Here is a 16,062-nt window from a genome sequence, read left to right on the forward strand (position 1 = left end):
AACAATGAGCTGAAACATGCTTAAATGGAAGAAACTTCAGATTTCCTTCACACTTCGCCACGATTTGTTACCACAAGTGACCTATTTAACATTTCACATGAGATACTTTCTTAGCATAAACAGACTGATCTAAGCTTTATGTTCAAAAGAAAAACTAATGAAGAAGTGTTGTCACCAGGCTCCAGAGGCAGTAGACTGTAAAGACCAACACTTCAAGTATTCAGAGTAAAGTTAGGCTGAGCCACATCCAGTCACGTGACCTCACACTGAAATGCGCACAGTTAACTTGGAAGGGAGCCATCCACACACTCCCTGTATCCTCTAGAGATAATGAGTCTAGTGAGGTTAGTTGCAACTGGGGACTTGCACACGTCTATGTTTTTAATTGAAATGTTCTCTGCTCTGCAATTTCTTTACCCAAGGGATGTGTTTCTGCAGGATACTGTCCCAGAAGTTCAACCCATTTCAAAGAAATGCAAGGAAATGCTGATTAAGGGTGCAGGCACACCACCCTGTGTATTTATGTCTCCTTTTATTCTTTTTTTTACTGTTATGGAGAGAAAGACGTGACGAATTTAAAAACAAGTATCAAGTGATTTTGTGGGGCACAGTGAACACAGTGTGAAGTGTCTGCGATGTGTTGAATGGTCCTGTGCTGACAAAACTGTTATTAAACAAAGAGAAGACAGCATCTATTAAAACAAGCATGGACACGGCCCTTTTTTTCCCCTTATTTAGATTCATCTCTCGTGTCACTATGCAATGTTTATTCACACTAACACTAATTTCCAGATCTGAAAGCTGTGAATATCACTTGGTAGCAAGTCATTTTTTCAAGCTGTTGGGGGTGAGTGTATCAACAGAGAAACAGAGGCAATGTTATAATGAGTAGGACAAACACTCACACAATTCTCTCCACTACACCACTGTGACATCAGACAATTTCCAAACACTAATTCAGGTGCAGTTGGTTTTTTCTCATGAATTCTAAGAGGATCTCAGATCCTTTTCCCGAGGTGGAGCTTCCGATCCACACTGGTGTGTGAAGAGTTTAATGCACATTTAGTAATTTATGATTTATTGACCTCCATCAGCAAAGGAGGAAATGCCGCATTGACAGGTTTCTGCCACAGTTTACCGTGGCCTTTAATTGACATAAATAATGAATTCACATTTTTATAAAGGCAGAAGCTAGCCAACTAATTGGGACACAGCATTAAGCAGGAGCAGGATATAACCTTGCTCACTGAGTCATTGTGTTAGGAGACACAGAGCATGACCCTCAACTCTTATTCAATGCACTTGACTGAATGAGCCCGTGTTAGCCTTTTTAACGGCTGTAATCCACTTTCAAATACCTCTTTACTGAATAATATGATAATTATTTACGGATTTCCTGAGCTCCAGCTTTAGCCCTTCTCCGCACTCGGGCTGCTTTCTCTGCGCTCGTGATTCGTCTGCTCTCAGATTTCTCCTCCGCTCTTGGATTTTTTTGTGAGCAGACGATTCACGAGCACACAGAAAGCAGCCCGAGTGCGGAGAAGAACTGAAGCTAGAGCACAGGAAATCTGTGCGAGCAACAATATATCTGAGTGCAAGCACACAGAAGAAGCAAATTTAAGTGGAAACAGGGGCTATTTGAGTGCAAGGGCAGGGTTTGGATTAAAAGTAATACACAACCTGAACATAAATTCAACAAGTCATGTTCTCAAACTGAAAGACCACGCTCTTGAATAAAGATAGGAAAAAAGCTCCATAATTTATCCATTTCATATGTCCAGAAAGTAACTTTGATTATCATGAAATGATAAGACAACCCCAATGACACAACAAGGTGATGTTATCAACCTGCGGGGGGGCTTATAACATTGCCCATTGCGCACGCCAACAGCGTCTTTCCCTTTTATTGTATTCTATACAGTCTCCACCTAAACAATGGGTGTTATCGCTGAGACAATACAAAACTACTCCTCCACTGAGAAAAAATCCCAAACAATAATAATAATAAAAAAGAGAATAAGCATATTTTTCCAAATTAGCAAATTTTCTTTCCACTCTTGCTGCAAACTCTTCCATATTTGTGACTCTCCATTGACATCTGCATTTTAAAACAGGAGCTACATTTTTCCCATTTGGTTGAAATCTCACACAGGACAGAAACGTGCTAGTCTCCTCCCCTCCCGTCCTCTCAAGTCTTGTGTGATGATTAGTGATGATTCAAAGCGTTGGGAACTCTCCACCATTGAGAGGCTGCATATGAGCCACTCCCCGCGGCCCATCGTTTCATTTCATGCCTTATTTTCCTGCCTCTCCTCCACATACAACCATAAAATGGAGGACGCTGATGGAGAGATAGATAGATGCAGAGGCCCTTTTAAGCTCGCCTGTCAAAAGCTAATTCCATGAAGTTGCTGCCCTTCGCCTTTGATATGCCTGCTGATTTGCTGGTGCGGCCGAGTCAGCGCGTGCTAGTACTCTTCAAATGCTCTGGCCTTGTCAGATCATCTCAAGTTTTCAGCCGTGAGACGCGAGGCAGATGCAATTACGTGAACAGATTAACTACTGTCACATAATGGATGGGCGTGGGGCTGATGGGTGTGATGTGTGCTTGTTACTGTATTTCCTGGTGATGACTCTGCCCACAGACAGCTTTTGATGCTTATCCATAGAATGCATTCGTGTTGAATGGCAGAAGGATGTGAAATGCGCATCTGAAGTGCTCTTAATTACCTTGTCAAAATGTGCTCCGATGAAGGTGGGAGTATCTGCAGTCACTCCTGAAAGAGGTTTATGATGAATTTTATGATTCACATGGATACTAGGCAAGCTGACAAGGTCTGTCTAATGACTCATCCCTCTGGCCCGCAACACTCAAACAGCGTCTCTCTCAGATACATGGATGCTCAGGAAGTTGTGTCATCGTCTATGTAGCATGTCATCGTTAAACAGAGTATATATATATATAAAACACGCTTTCCAAAAGTGCATCTGTGGAGGTGTAAATTACAGACATAGCCCGTTTTAACAGGACCTCAGCTAACAACAAGACACGGTAGGTCTTGGATTATATATGAGTAGAACGCTCTGATGCATAAATGCAAAACCATTAACATGTTTTATAATGTCAGCTGATTGAATACCAATTCCACAACAACACGCAGCATATGGAGAGCTGCTCCACCGCACCATATGTCAGCTGTAAGTCCTTCAGTCGCTGCAGTAATTCGTCTGAAACAATACCTGAGTCGTGTACACAGAACATTTTACAGCTGCATCTGTTCTCACTTGTCTCTCCTCCCCGAGACGGATGCAGGCCGGAATGTACAGTAATGAACTATGGAGTAACTAAACCTGAGTCCATTAAGCCTCAACGGATTGATTCAGCTGCTAAATAATGCAGGCATTGAAAAAGACAAATGCCCAATCAATATCCAATGCCACTGTAACCCTTACGCCTGCTCCAGTGATGAAGAGCAGGGGGTTCCTCCCATGCTGGAGCTTGACAGTGTTGTGAGAGGATGAATAAATCATGCACTGGGGATGGGTAGAGCAAACAGATTGAAGCTGTAGTTAAGTCTACGTTAGGAGAGCAAGTGCAGTTAAGAGAAAAGTAAGACTGGGATCAATGAAGCTCTGAATCAAGTCAGGACCTAGATTGCCAAAGAATCCTCCCCCGAGAACAAACTGGAACCAGAATTTACCCAGCAGCTTTTAATTTGTGTTCCTTATTTTGAAAACATGTTGAAATCACATTTACATTGAGCCAAGACTCAGCTCTCTACAACTAATAGAGTCCTGGGTCTTAAAAATATACTGATATAAACTTGGGTAAAATTGTATAAACGTGGGTGGGCAGTGGGTGGGCACCAAAGTCCCTTTCTTTCTGGAAAATTAGCAATTGAAATGATTGTGCAGTATATTTAATGTCAGCTCATATGAGGCCTAGTCAGCTGCAAGAATAAATTGTGTTGTGAAAGCCTGCGACACACCTTTGACCCCTTCACTTCCGCTCAGATAAATGTCATTACCGACAGCGAACTTGCTAGAACATTAAATTGGATCACATGAAGACAAAAATAGCCAGTGGTAAATACTTTCTCAGTAACTGTGCTGCTTGTTAAAAGCCGCAAGCTAGGCACATGCTTGCTGAGGAAACGATGAGGGTTGCAGGAGCACAGCTGCTGCAAAAATGTAGATACTTTTCCGAGAGCACAACTCGATCACCAAAACAAGAAGGCATGCAGGACATGACCTATTAGATGAGCGTGATGGGTCACGTCGCAGGTCATATGTTAACGGATCTGGGCAGGTCCGGATTTGACTTGGAGACAATTGCAGGTAACAGGTCCGTTTTGCAGCTGCAGGCTTGAAAAAAATATGACCCCTGCAGGAGTACAGCTCTCTAAAAGATTACATTTCCAAAGTGGTTATTTATGCAAAAGTCAATAAATAACTCTAAACCATGCTATTGTTGTATTGTGGTTATGTGAATGGTGCCTGGTCCTTGGACTGCAACAGCATTCCTTATTGTGGCATTTAACCAACAATTCTCTCTGCTTATCTGTCTCCATTTGCTAAAAAGTGTAATATCAGAGTTCCTCTGAGGCCTAAGATTAGTTCTCATCTTTGGAATGACTCAGCTTGTAGGAGAGGACTCACATATGGTGAGCGCCCACTGTCATTTGCTGCTTGATGGACATGGGCACGCTGCTGATTCTGAAGCTGCCAGAATGGCTGGTGCCCACAGATGGCTGGGGCTTAATGCCGCCACATAATGACGTCCCTGCCCTTTTCAAGGTGACTGCTCTCACAGCGGAAGGGCTGCGGGTAGGAGGTTCTGAGGTTCGGTCGCTCGTCGTGATTGGTTGAATGTCTGTAAAACTGAACATGATCTGACTGCTCCTGTATGGTGAATACATTAGACAACCCCTCCCCCAAAACTATACCCTGTATGATCCTGTGGAAGAGACAGAGTGGAGCCCTGCTGTACTGTCAGGATTCTGCTTCCTTTCACGAAGCTGCAATCTGAAGAATCTAACAACCTTGTGCTCGCAACATAACCAAACACACTTTTTTCTTGGTTAATATTTATATTTATTTCAGGGTTTGCATTTCCCTGCAGCTGAGTCACTGTCATTACGCACAGGTCATCAAAAAATCTAAACACAACCTTGAATGAAGGTGAATAATTCCTATAATTACAGACCACACTTTCAGAGAGTGCACTTGAACTTTCATTCGACTTGAAGGAACATTTTCATTTCAGCACAAAATCTTTTTCTTATTTCTCATATTGTATAAATTGACTATAATAGCTGTGTTAGAAATATTCTAATAGTACAAATCCAAATTGGCTTGTGTGGTTAAACAGTTGTGTTAAAAGTGTCCAAGTTTGTATCAGTGGGGCAGCTGTTCCCAGAACAAACTGGGAAACATCAGACAAAGAAACATCAGACTCTTTCTACCAGCTGCTTTGAAGCAGCACCTGTTATTGTGCTTCCTGAAATAAAGCTCACTGACTCATCTCTGAGATGAGGCTTTTTTTTTTTCATGAAGCAAAGTTACCATCTGGAAAAAAGTGGAAGTAGTGGATGAGGCAAGCAGCAGACTGGGTTTATTGTCTGCTTGACTGGTAACTGATGCATCTTAGCCAACAAAGGTAGTTACAGTAAACACTAATCTACAGTATCTGACCATAAATAAATGTGCTTTGTTACCAAATTACATACTGTACTAGAGTAGGGATTGCAATGGATTTGGGGATGTAGATGTGGTAAATTTGCCCTGGACATCACAATACCTTCTGATGTCCAGATAAAACCAAACCAAAACAACTTCAAAAGATTGAACGTACACATAGTTCAGCCTAAGTGGTTATAAAGGCTTTTGACTCACGCACTACAGCTCTCTACTTATCTCCACCCTAAGGATGGAGGACCTGGGTGGTGTCTGAGAAGAATATTTGGGCCCTCTCTGATTGTAGTAGAAAATAGCGTGAAGGTTTGGATGTTGACAGACTCCCAGGATTTTCATGGCTTGGTGTTAGTAGGCTGATCTGAGCCTTTGACTGTACAGTCAAGTTAACCAGACTGTAGCAGGAGGCTACCATGCACTGCATGATGGGATAGAAGCTGCACTTCTCGGTACACACCAAAGGTTCTGAGCCTCTGCTGCTGCACCCTGGAGCAAATATCAGCAGGAGCCCACCTGTTCGATGGTCTGGTCATGGATGACCACTAGGGAGGACACTTGGGGTCAAAAAATCATCTCCTCTGGTTTAGTTAGCCGATAGTTGTTTAATTTTGGAATATTGGCACCATTAGAACGAAGCCGATTAAGTTTTTTCTTTTCTATTAAGTTATATTTCCAATGTCCCCATGGATGTACAGATAATACCACTGGATTTGCTTGATACTGAAAAAAACTTAAAACCATGATGTTTCTCAGGCAGGTTCTGGATTAACACGTTTATTTCTTTCAATGACTTCAAAGCAGTTTTATAGACACTATTTAGAAAGGACATTTAAAATAACAACAGCGCTTCTGCCCCTTTCACCTGACGCTTCATCTTTCCCTCACGTATAATTTTTACCCGAAACTGTAGATATACTGAACCGTTGTGCTGTAAAATGCCATTATACCACAATAACTCTGCTTGGAATACAAAGGGGAAGTGTAATTATGTCCCACTCCTGTCTCGCTGCTGGTATTGCTGGAGTTTAATTAGCTCAATTCTCCTCAGTACAGAGAGATCACGACCAGATGCCTCGCGGCCAAACCCAGGTGGTTATTGAGACACGACTTCAAAGGGAAATAAATAAGAGAATCATTATTTGATTCATTACTTGTGACGGGAGTTCTGAGTGAGTTTAATAAATGTCATCGAGACAAGCCGGCCACCCTGTGAGATCACAGAGTTTCTCTGACTGAGTGATTGAAGTGTTATGGCAATGAGACAGGTTTCATAAAGCAGTTTGGATAATTTCCTGATGCTTAAGTGAGCACATAGTGTGTGGGTGAAACCATGTAGACTCAGATTAGATGTTTTCTTTCTCAGCAGAAATGAGGTTCCCATCGTGTTTTGGCTCACATCAATGTTTATTAACCTGAATCAGTGCACATCACTGAAAGTTGTGCCAAAGTAAAATACGTACTAAAGTAGGATTAAAGGGAACAGACAGGACTTAATGTCATGATTCATGTTTTTATCTGTGATTATCGACTGTAGGTTATTAGGCTTTTTGTGGATAAAGGGTGAGATAAACATCTTCAGGCCTTTATAAAAAATCTGTTGCTGCAGTGGCACAAACATCTTTTATACCTTTCTGAGTGCATGATTTACCAGGTCTGTACTCTATATGTGCTTCCAGGGAAGAATCATAGCCTCCCGCTCTGACTCTGCCACAGACAAAGGCTCTCGCCATCCTCCACCTCAGAACGGAAACATCCCAACTTTAAACAGCGTTACAAACTCGCCCCACGACTGTGTGAAGACGTTAAGCTTGCTCTAATGGTGCAGGTGCTGACTGACTGATATATGTTTTTCCCTCGTGGGCTCACTGCCCCCGAGGCCGTTGAGTACTACAACCGCAGCTGCACAGTTTGGCCAGACCACATGCTGCAGTGTGTTGATAGGTTACTTATAGAGCGTGTCAGAATTAATACTGGTTTTGAATATTAATTTGAATACTTTAATCTGGTCCAATTAATGTTTTATTTCCGCCACAGTCATGATGCAACATACAAATGAGTGGGTCGATTTTTGTTTACCTACTGGAAAAAGAGAGCATACCGGGAATCAACACAATTATCACGCTGAAGTAAAACATTCAAGTAAGACACAAGATTGTTTAATTAATTATCAGTTTTCTGATGAAAGAATTGAAAGGACGAGTTTGTTAGTTGCATAGTATAACTAATTTAAATCTGGAACAATATTTGTATTTACTTCATATTTAATTACGTAAATAAAATGGTTCAAATCAATGATCATTAATGTTTTTCTGGCATTTCGCCCTGCATAGGCAAACAATATATGTATAATATAAAAATAGCCTTTGACAACCTCAAGAAAAATATATAGTATAATATATTGTAAAAGTACAATCAGTCGAACCAGTTTATAATTACACACCAATGCACAGACATCAGAGATTCAAATGATTTTACCCTGCTCTATACAGAGTGATCAAGTTTTAACAGTATTGTATTTTATGTACAGAAAGGCCTCTCTCCCCATCAGGTCTCAGTGGGAAGAGCAGCAGCTGCAGGGATGACCCCTGATAGATTTGATGTAGTATTATATTTGCGGAGTGAGTCTTCACAGTATAATACCAGTGCCCACAGGAACATTGGAATGAAAGCTAATGTCTCGGCCTCCTGAGATGCTATATCAGCAAAGACTCAGCAAAGCAGGAGGGGTTGGAGACACATTACGAGGTAAACTCATATTGACACTTCTAGCAGAATTTATCATTTCTGTCTCCAACCATTTTTCGATGTTTGCACACGGAGTGTGCATGTAAGCCAGACGTTCTTGCTCAGATATGACATTTACAATCATTTACCATGGTGAGGATATTACAAATGATTCTGTTCCTGCGTGTGGCAAGAGGAGATGCAATAAGAGTGAGAACACATCCACTTAGGTGTATTTTATCTTGCAATGGTATTGATGTTCACACTCAATGCAGATGTCAAACCAAGAATCCATGAGTCATCTACCCTTCACTGCATGACACTGGGAGCATCTTTTACATATCCATTGTCTTTGTCTCCACAGCTTTATCCCCTATCTGTTCATTTCTTTTCATTTACAAGTCCTACCTTGTAAATCATTTCACACCTGAACAAACAGGAAACTGCGGCGAGTTCTATGATTTATTTTCCCTTCCCCTGGTTTCATTCTGTTCCTTTCCTCTCGGAAACAACACCACACGCAGCCCTCTGCACCGAATAATCAGCCCTGCACATCCGAGCCTTCTTTCTGCTCGTAAAAAGAGGCCAGTTCTTTGTATCCCAGCCGCCTTTCTAACCAGAGAGCGCTATAGAAGCCACATCTCTTAGTAAATAATAAATATGCCATAACCTTTCTGTGTGAACCCAGCCTTTCATCAGCCCCCTGCAGTCAGATGGTAGCGGGCAGGCTCAGCTATTGTGAGCAGCCCCGGCTAATTGTTAAACATGTTCTTGTCAATCAAGCTTATCCCAAATGGCAACTCCTCAGCCGGCACCACAATGAGCTGCCTGAGCCACGGTAGCCTTAGAGGACTAATTTTCGTCCACTCACCAGCAACCCATCTCCATTCCATTAGCGGCCGCGCTATATGAATGGTGGAAGCTGGTTGTTGACTGCGGACCTATTCAAGCTTGTGCATGTGCTGAATGGCCCCCTCTCCATGGCATGTGTTTCATTTCCACACAGACAGGTCGAACAGGAGGAGAGGTAATTGTGTTTGTGACGGCATTGTGTTCGCAGACGGAGAGGCAGATTCTCTTCACTTCATGGATCAAAAAGCTACAGTAAATATTCACAAGCGTCGATGAGGAGCACGTTTGATTGGGAACCAAAACAAGTTCGCTGTTACGCTATTTCACATAGCTCAATAGAGTTGTTCCAACTTTATTTAGCTGCTGCAGCTGAATTGGTCTCCTCCCACGAACCTCGTCTAACTCAGTTGCATGGTTTGTTAGCTATATATAAGCAGTTCTACTGAATGACAAAGCACTGTAACCTTGGGGGAGGCCACTGGGGGCTGGCACAAAACACATAATGCTGAGTTATGACTCTTTGATAATGGCAAAACAAGCATCAGATAAAAACATGAGACTCTACACTATGAGTGTCATTATTATTATTGATTGCACAAGAAAAGCCCATGTTATTGGTGCAGGGGAAGCAGCCACTCCATGTGGAATAATAGGAGGCTCTGAAATGGTCATCAACAACTATAAATGTCTCTGGCTTCAATAAAGCACCGCAGCCATCTGTAAACTAAGATCCATTTCTCCGGCCTTCGCTCAAGTGGCTTTTTCAAAGGCGGCCGACACTTCAGAGGTGTCGTTGAAACCATCTCGAGATTCTGGAATGGATGTGGGGGATGTCGTTAAATGAAGGAGTGGGATCTCTCAAGCATTTCTCATTCCAATAAGCCCAAGGAGTGCGTTTAGATTCACAATGGTTCCACTCGGCTAGAGAGAAACATTTTCTGAATTTAAACGCTAACCAGTACTGCAGCAAGCCCCTTCGCTCACATGAAGCGTTAAATTCAACTCAAAGCAGCAGCAAAAGAGATTTACATTTTCTGTATACAGGCTTTAGAGCCTTTGGGTTTGCAGAAGATTTTGCATTAAGGAGATTTTTATTTTTCTCTCCCCAAATCCCATCTATGAAATTTTGCAAAGTTTAATCATGGCTTCTGTTTACGCCCCTGGGTTTTGTCTGTTAAGCTGTTGCCCTCCAGCTGGGAAACACAAGAACATTCCATCATAAGCTGTTCCAAAGTCTGATTACAGATTTCACAAATCATCCCAACCAGGACTGTTCATCTAAATGTTACTCCCTGAAATATGGGACTTGTAATTACGGGTTTTTTATGTGTGGCCTTCCTGGTGTACAACAGCAACACAGAACCTTCCAGCTTTGAAAGAATGCCTCATTAAAAAACTTTTTCTGACAGCAATTCTCTGAGCAATTCCACCATTGTGAGTTTTAATTCAGGTTTTAAAAAGGAGAGAAACATTGCAGGATATCTATCAAAATCCCCTTCTGGTTTAAATCCTTTCTGTGGTCCTTACCCGCATGCCCAGCTCGATGTTCTCTCCTCCGTAGACCTCCATTCCCGGATCCAGCAGACCGATCTCACCAAAGTACTCCCGATCCACCACGAAGGAGCAGCCAATCATAGCTGGAGTTCTGCAGGAGCAGAGAGAGAAAGTATCTTTTGAATATTATTATTCAGCCACTAAACATGTATAAACCCTCAGAGAACGCTAAAAAAACAGATGCAATCAAAGCATCTCGGGTTTTATGAGTTTTCTCTGAATCAGAATGAGAAAACACATCAAGGATTAGTTGCAGCCTTTCATGTGTCACAGCACAGTCTTACGATTTATCAGTTCCATCAACTTAATATAAATATCCAGATATGCTGCTGTTTTAATATAAAAAGTTCCAAGGGTTTATCCATGCACCGAGTTGTTATATGTTTTGTTTTTTTTAAAGCATCTTTTAACCACTTATCAAGACTGGAAATCTCATGTAATGGAGATACAATTTGATTTGGCTGAAACTGTGGTTGATGTGCAACGTAGAGGGACTAGTCTGTTTCAGTTGTTTTAGAATGGCCTGTACAGTATATACAAGGTTCAGATAGAGCTGCTATGCTGGAGAGATGATGAGGAAACACTGTGCCGTTGTTATTAACTTCTTAATATTCTTTTATGCTTTCTATTGAGAGCAGAGTGGCTACACTGTGAGTGACAAATGTTGAAATGTTAGAAGGATGCATGAATGAAAACAATCTGACGTTGTCATCAGCCCAGTTTAATTTAAAATGCAGCCACTGTAATTGAGACAGAACTGCCTTTTATTCAAAGACAATGCACCAGGAGGAACTGGATTTCTATGTATCTATCTCCTGCTTCCATTACAGGATGTCAAGTTGTAGCTCAGCGATAAAGTAGCATATTCCTGCCTTATAACCCAGCCAGACTGGTGCACCGATGCATGTTTAATTCATGTTGGGGATCTACAGTATCTGTATGGGTCAACTAACCCTCCTTCATGATCTTTTTCTCTAAGCAGATAGGGCAACCCTCTCGCGTTGCTTCCTGCAGGAATGGAAATTAATTAAATTACTTGCACAATTAAATGCCATTTAACTAACACACATAAAAGACATAAGAGAGGCAGCGAGAGATAAACGATGCACGAGTGGGTGATCACTCGTGCAGACAGACCGACTAAAACTGAAACTTTTAACTGGTAAATCATTTGTTATGCTGTAATTACGTGTAATTATCAGGTTTGTAAATGAAGTGTCTGAAACTGCACTGCATCCTGTAGTCTGTGACTGCCTCATCCACCACACATCAAATATGTCATGTACGCAGGTCTGCTGCTTGAAAACTGTGTTCGGAATTTGTTTCAAAGGTTTCAGCAGACAGTCAATTACTTACCCATCCAGCAGTAATGGATCAATATTAGCATAATTTTAAAATATAGGACAAGATGGTGAATGTCCCTTGTACGTTTGAAGGTCTTCTGCTCAACTTAAGTTACCAACTACCAGTAGATGTAAGCAGGTGTTAGCGGCCACCAGCGGACGTTAGGGACATAACTTCAGTTGTGCACCTTAGTGTCATCAAGTGTTTTGGCCTTGTGATCACCGATACAGGCTGAACCTGAGGATACACTGAGGCTAAAGGTAAATCTGACTGGCTGCTGGCTTGTACGGCAACACTATGAAAGCCATGTGTCCCGCTCAGTAGATCAGACATCATTACCTCTATGCCTTTATAACAAAACACTGTCCCTATGTTGTAGTATGTTCGTTATCTAATCATCTGCCTACTGTATGGTGCAGTTCATGTAGTGTAAAGTTGGTTTATCAGAGCTTTTGTTTTTGCTGAAAACAGCTGCTGGAGATTTGAAGTGAAACACAACAAAGTAAAGTCAAGTTTTGGGTAACAAAACCAAAACAATTTGCTGCAAGAAGCTAAAATACTCCATATCACTGAGGGGAACTGCAGGGGTGAAGGATACAGCGATTCTTTGTGTGTTCATCATTATGAGCGTCACCTTTTGTATTAGTTCAGCTTCTGTAAATGTCAGATTTCTTACCCAATGTTTTAGCAAAAACACCTAAAACATACAAACAAGTCAATCTGATGGAGCAAGAGAGTATGTTGTTTTCTTTTTTTGACAAAAGCCAGTGCTTACTTTCCACCTTTACTAAAAGAAATGGTCCCACTTTAGCTGCTGTCTCCCCAGGGCTGCATCTCAGTTCTATTATCTGTCAGGTCCTAAGTGCTCTGGGACAAAGCCCCTCAAAAAGCATTACATCCATACAGAGGACTTAGCTCTGTAGTTTTTTTTCTTTAAAGTGACTAATGAGTGGTTTTATTCTTCCTTCTAGAAGGACACTCAGGGTAACTTCACCATATACTATTACACACACACACACACACACACACACACACACACACACACACACACACACACACACACACACACACACACACACACACACACACACACACACACACAGGAGAGGCACATGTGCATCTTCCACTTCAGTTTGAGAGACAAGGCAGTGGGAAGCACTTTAGTGGGAGCTGCATTATGATCCATTGACTGTACTAAAAGGGTGCACTGAGCCATGCAGGGTGTGAAACAACAAGAAAAGTGCTTTTTAGGTTAAGAACCCATTAAAAACCCTGAGAGTTGTTATTGAAAATCCTGGATCTCTACCAAACTAATAGAGATGCAGGGTGACGTGAACCCACTTCAACCAGTCATGTCAAAAATAATGTCAGGACATTTTAAAGAAACAGTGAGAACGCTTGTGTGACCTTTTGGCTTTCTGGTGATAACTGATTCAATGTTATAGCTTAACCAGCAGGCAATTAGTAGGGGGATGAGGGGGGGAAGCTGTCCCCTTGAAACCAAAATACCCAAAACACCTGATGAACTGTCATTCTACAAGATGGCCCAGGTAGAGAATGTGTGTGAGCAGGCGAGCCTCCTATAGTTATTGTTGATAACTAAACTGCCAGATTTGCTACTTTTAAAAGTTGAAACGTAATGGCATCAAAAAGGCAGGAGGACAGACCGCCCTCTATGCCTCTCTCTCTCTCTCTCTCTTCCTCTCTCTCTAACACAAACACACTGACCATCTGTCGCAGACACATCGACCATCAGCAGCATACTCTTGCTGTACAATATTGTGTCAAATAATCATAATTCAATTGAATCTTGAATGCTAACACTCCTCGAGGTAATCGTGTAGTGCTCTCTCGTTCTCATTTCTCTGACGTCCAACAATTTGTAGTGTTGTAGTTAATTACTCTATCGCTTCTGTTCCACACTGAAAGTATCTTACATTTATCCGTGCTTGCTCTCTTATACACTCGTCCTACCTGACGTAACCTCAAACAGTCTTGTTTAAATTATAAGCTGTTGTCAGGGAGCCTTTCAAGTACCATTATTTGCACTGGCTGTGCAGATAAAAAAGACGGACACAGCACATACTCAGCCCCGCTCACCCCATCCTTTCTCCTCTCTTGACAAGTGACCTACCTCGCTCGTCTGCAAACTTTGCGCAGCCCTTTCTGAACGTTCCCTTTGGTAAGAAGAAAGAAAGAAAAAAAGCTTCCTGGCAACATAAACACTGAAGCACAGACTCAGCGCCTCAAGACAGATGCATGTGATGATGAAGATAAAAACCTTTGGCTGACCACATTGAATTATGTAACAATGCTTTTCAACACAAGATGAGCTATTATGCTGCAGAAGTAACATCGTCACATCAGGGGTAGCAATAGCGTTTAAATGGGTTATGTATTGGTGATGTTTGGTGGAGGGAAAAAGTCAATTGCGGCACTAAGGCATGAAAAAGCAATTACCCCACTGGAGCCAATTAACTGAGGCCAATTACATGAATAATTGCAGCCAGATGTTCCTCCAAGAATTCAGAAAATAGAGACGCTAAATACGACACAGGTCTACTTTTGGTTTCAATCATCAAATAGCAATGATTTCATTCCTGATTTGATGTATCCCAGCGATGTTCAACTATGTACAGAGAGAAATAAGAAGAGACAGACATACCAATTTCCCAAACAGGAACTTTCAGTAGATTTTGATGCAGTGCAGCTCATTTCCTACTCTGTGTGACCCTGCCATCAGTTGTGGGTGGAACATGACACAGTCTCCAGAGGCTTCTTTGTAATATTTTGTAAGTGGAAATGACAAACTGATCCATTGTTCTCTCTCCGTCACTTCTCTCTCCTCACCTGCACCGTCGTTCTGGCCTTTTGTGCACAAAACATCACACAACCCAAACAACAAGAGGAAATTATAACCGTTTGTCACAAAATAACGTCTGGCTTGCATTAGATATCGCAGACTGATGCTGGAAATCTTCCAGTGGATTTGTCCTCTGATGCCAGTAGGTTTAGTTATTTTTAGTGTACAGATGGTTGCACCCTTTAACTTTGCCCCAGCAGGATCATTTACTTTCAGTATGCAGTATGAACATCTGATACATGGATGCAATTTGGCAAGATTAAGACTTTCATTTAGCTTTGCTTATTTCTCTCCCAGATGAGGACACCGCTGTAGAAACTTTGAAACACACATCTGGTTTTTCTGTGACCTCTCATTTAAAACTGTGCGACAGCCCAGATGTTGGTAGGAGAGAAAGTTTCAGACATATAAATGACATTTTTGGTGTAAGAATTTATTCTTTAAGGCATTTGACTAATTCCACAATATCTTGTGGGTGGATTATCAAATGAAACTATTGATTTATTCTCCCAGCATCATCAGCTGTAATTTAAAGTGCGGTAAAAACCTTTAGTTGTGTTAGATTTCTCAATGTCTTTTTCTCTGAGGGGGAATATTACACTCATTTATGGTCTCCTTGCACCATGATCTGTTCTCAAATGCAGTCTCAATTGGGACATCTTCAAGTATCTGCCAAGGAAAGATGTTTACATTGAAGTATTTCCCTCAAGGACACCCAACAATAACTGAATAGAGTACTGCACAAAAAGATTCATATCTGATGCTCAGATTTGTCTAAAGGTGATTTAATCGCCATCATTTAAGCCATTAACAGATCAAATCGATTTTGAATTTGAGCCATCTATATCACCCATTTCCTAGTAAGAATTGGGTCATTTTGTTTGGAAATTTCAGGCTTCCTGTTCTGTCCCTCCCATAATCTCTGCAGCTGGTCTAGAAAACCTCCTTTTTTTTGTCCAATCTCTAAAATGGCAGCAATGCTCTGCAGTGTCAGAATGTGAGCTTTGTGCAGCCTTGTGCCCTTTCACCGC

General features: G+C 41.6%; 1 protein-coding gene across 1 annotated transcript in view; it reads right to left on the bottom strand.

Annotated features, from left to right (window-relative positions):
- The window catches only part of galnt9 (polypeptide N-acetylgalactosaminyltransferase 9), a 96,253-nt gene that overhangs the window by 26,359 nt on the left and 53,832 nt on the right, over positions 1-16,062 (bottom strand). The window contains exon 6 of the mRNA XM_034596332.1: positions 10,798-10,915. Within this exon, the coding sequence (XP_034452223.1) occupies positions 10,798-10,915 (118 nt within the window). The remainder of the gene's footprint in view (positions 1-10,797; positions 10,916-16,062) is intronic.

This window comes from Hippoglossus hippoglossus, chromosome 9 (genome assembly GCF_009819705.1).
Source record: "Hippoglossus hippoglossus isolate fHipHip1 chromosome 9, fHipHip1.pri, whole genome shotgun sequence".
Taxonomy (NCBI): domain Eukaryota; kingdom Metazoa; phylum Chordata; class Actinopteri; order Pleuronectiformes; family Pleuronectidae; genus Hippoglossus; species Hippoglossus hippoglossus.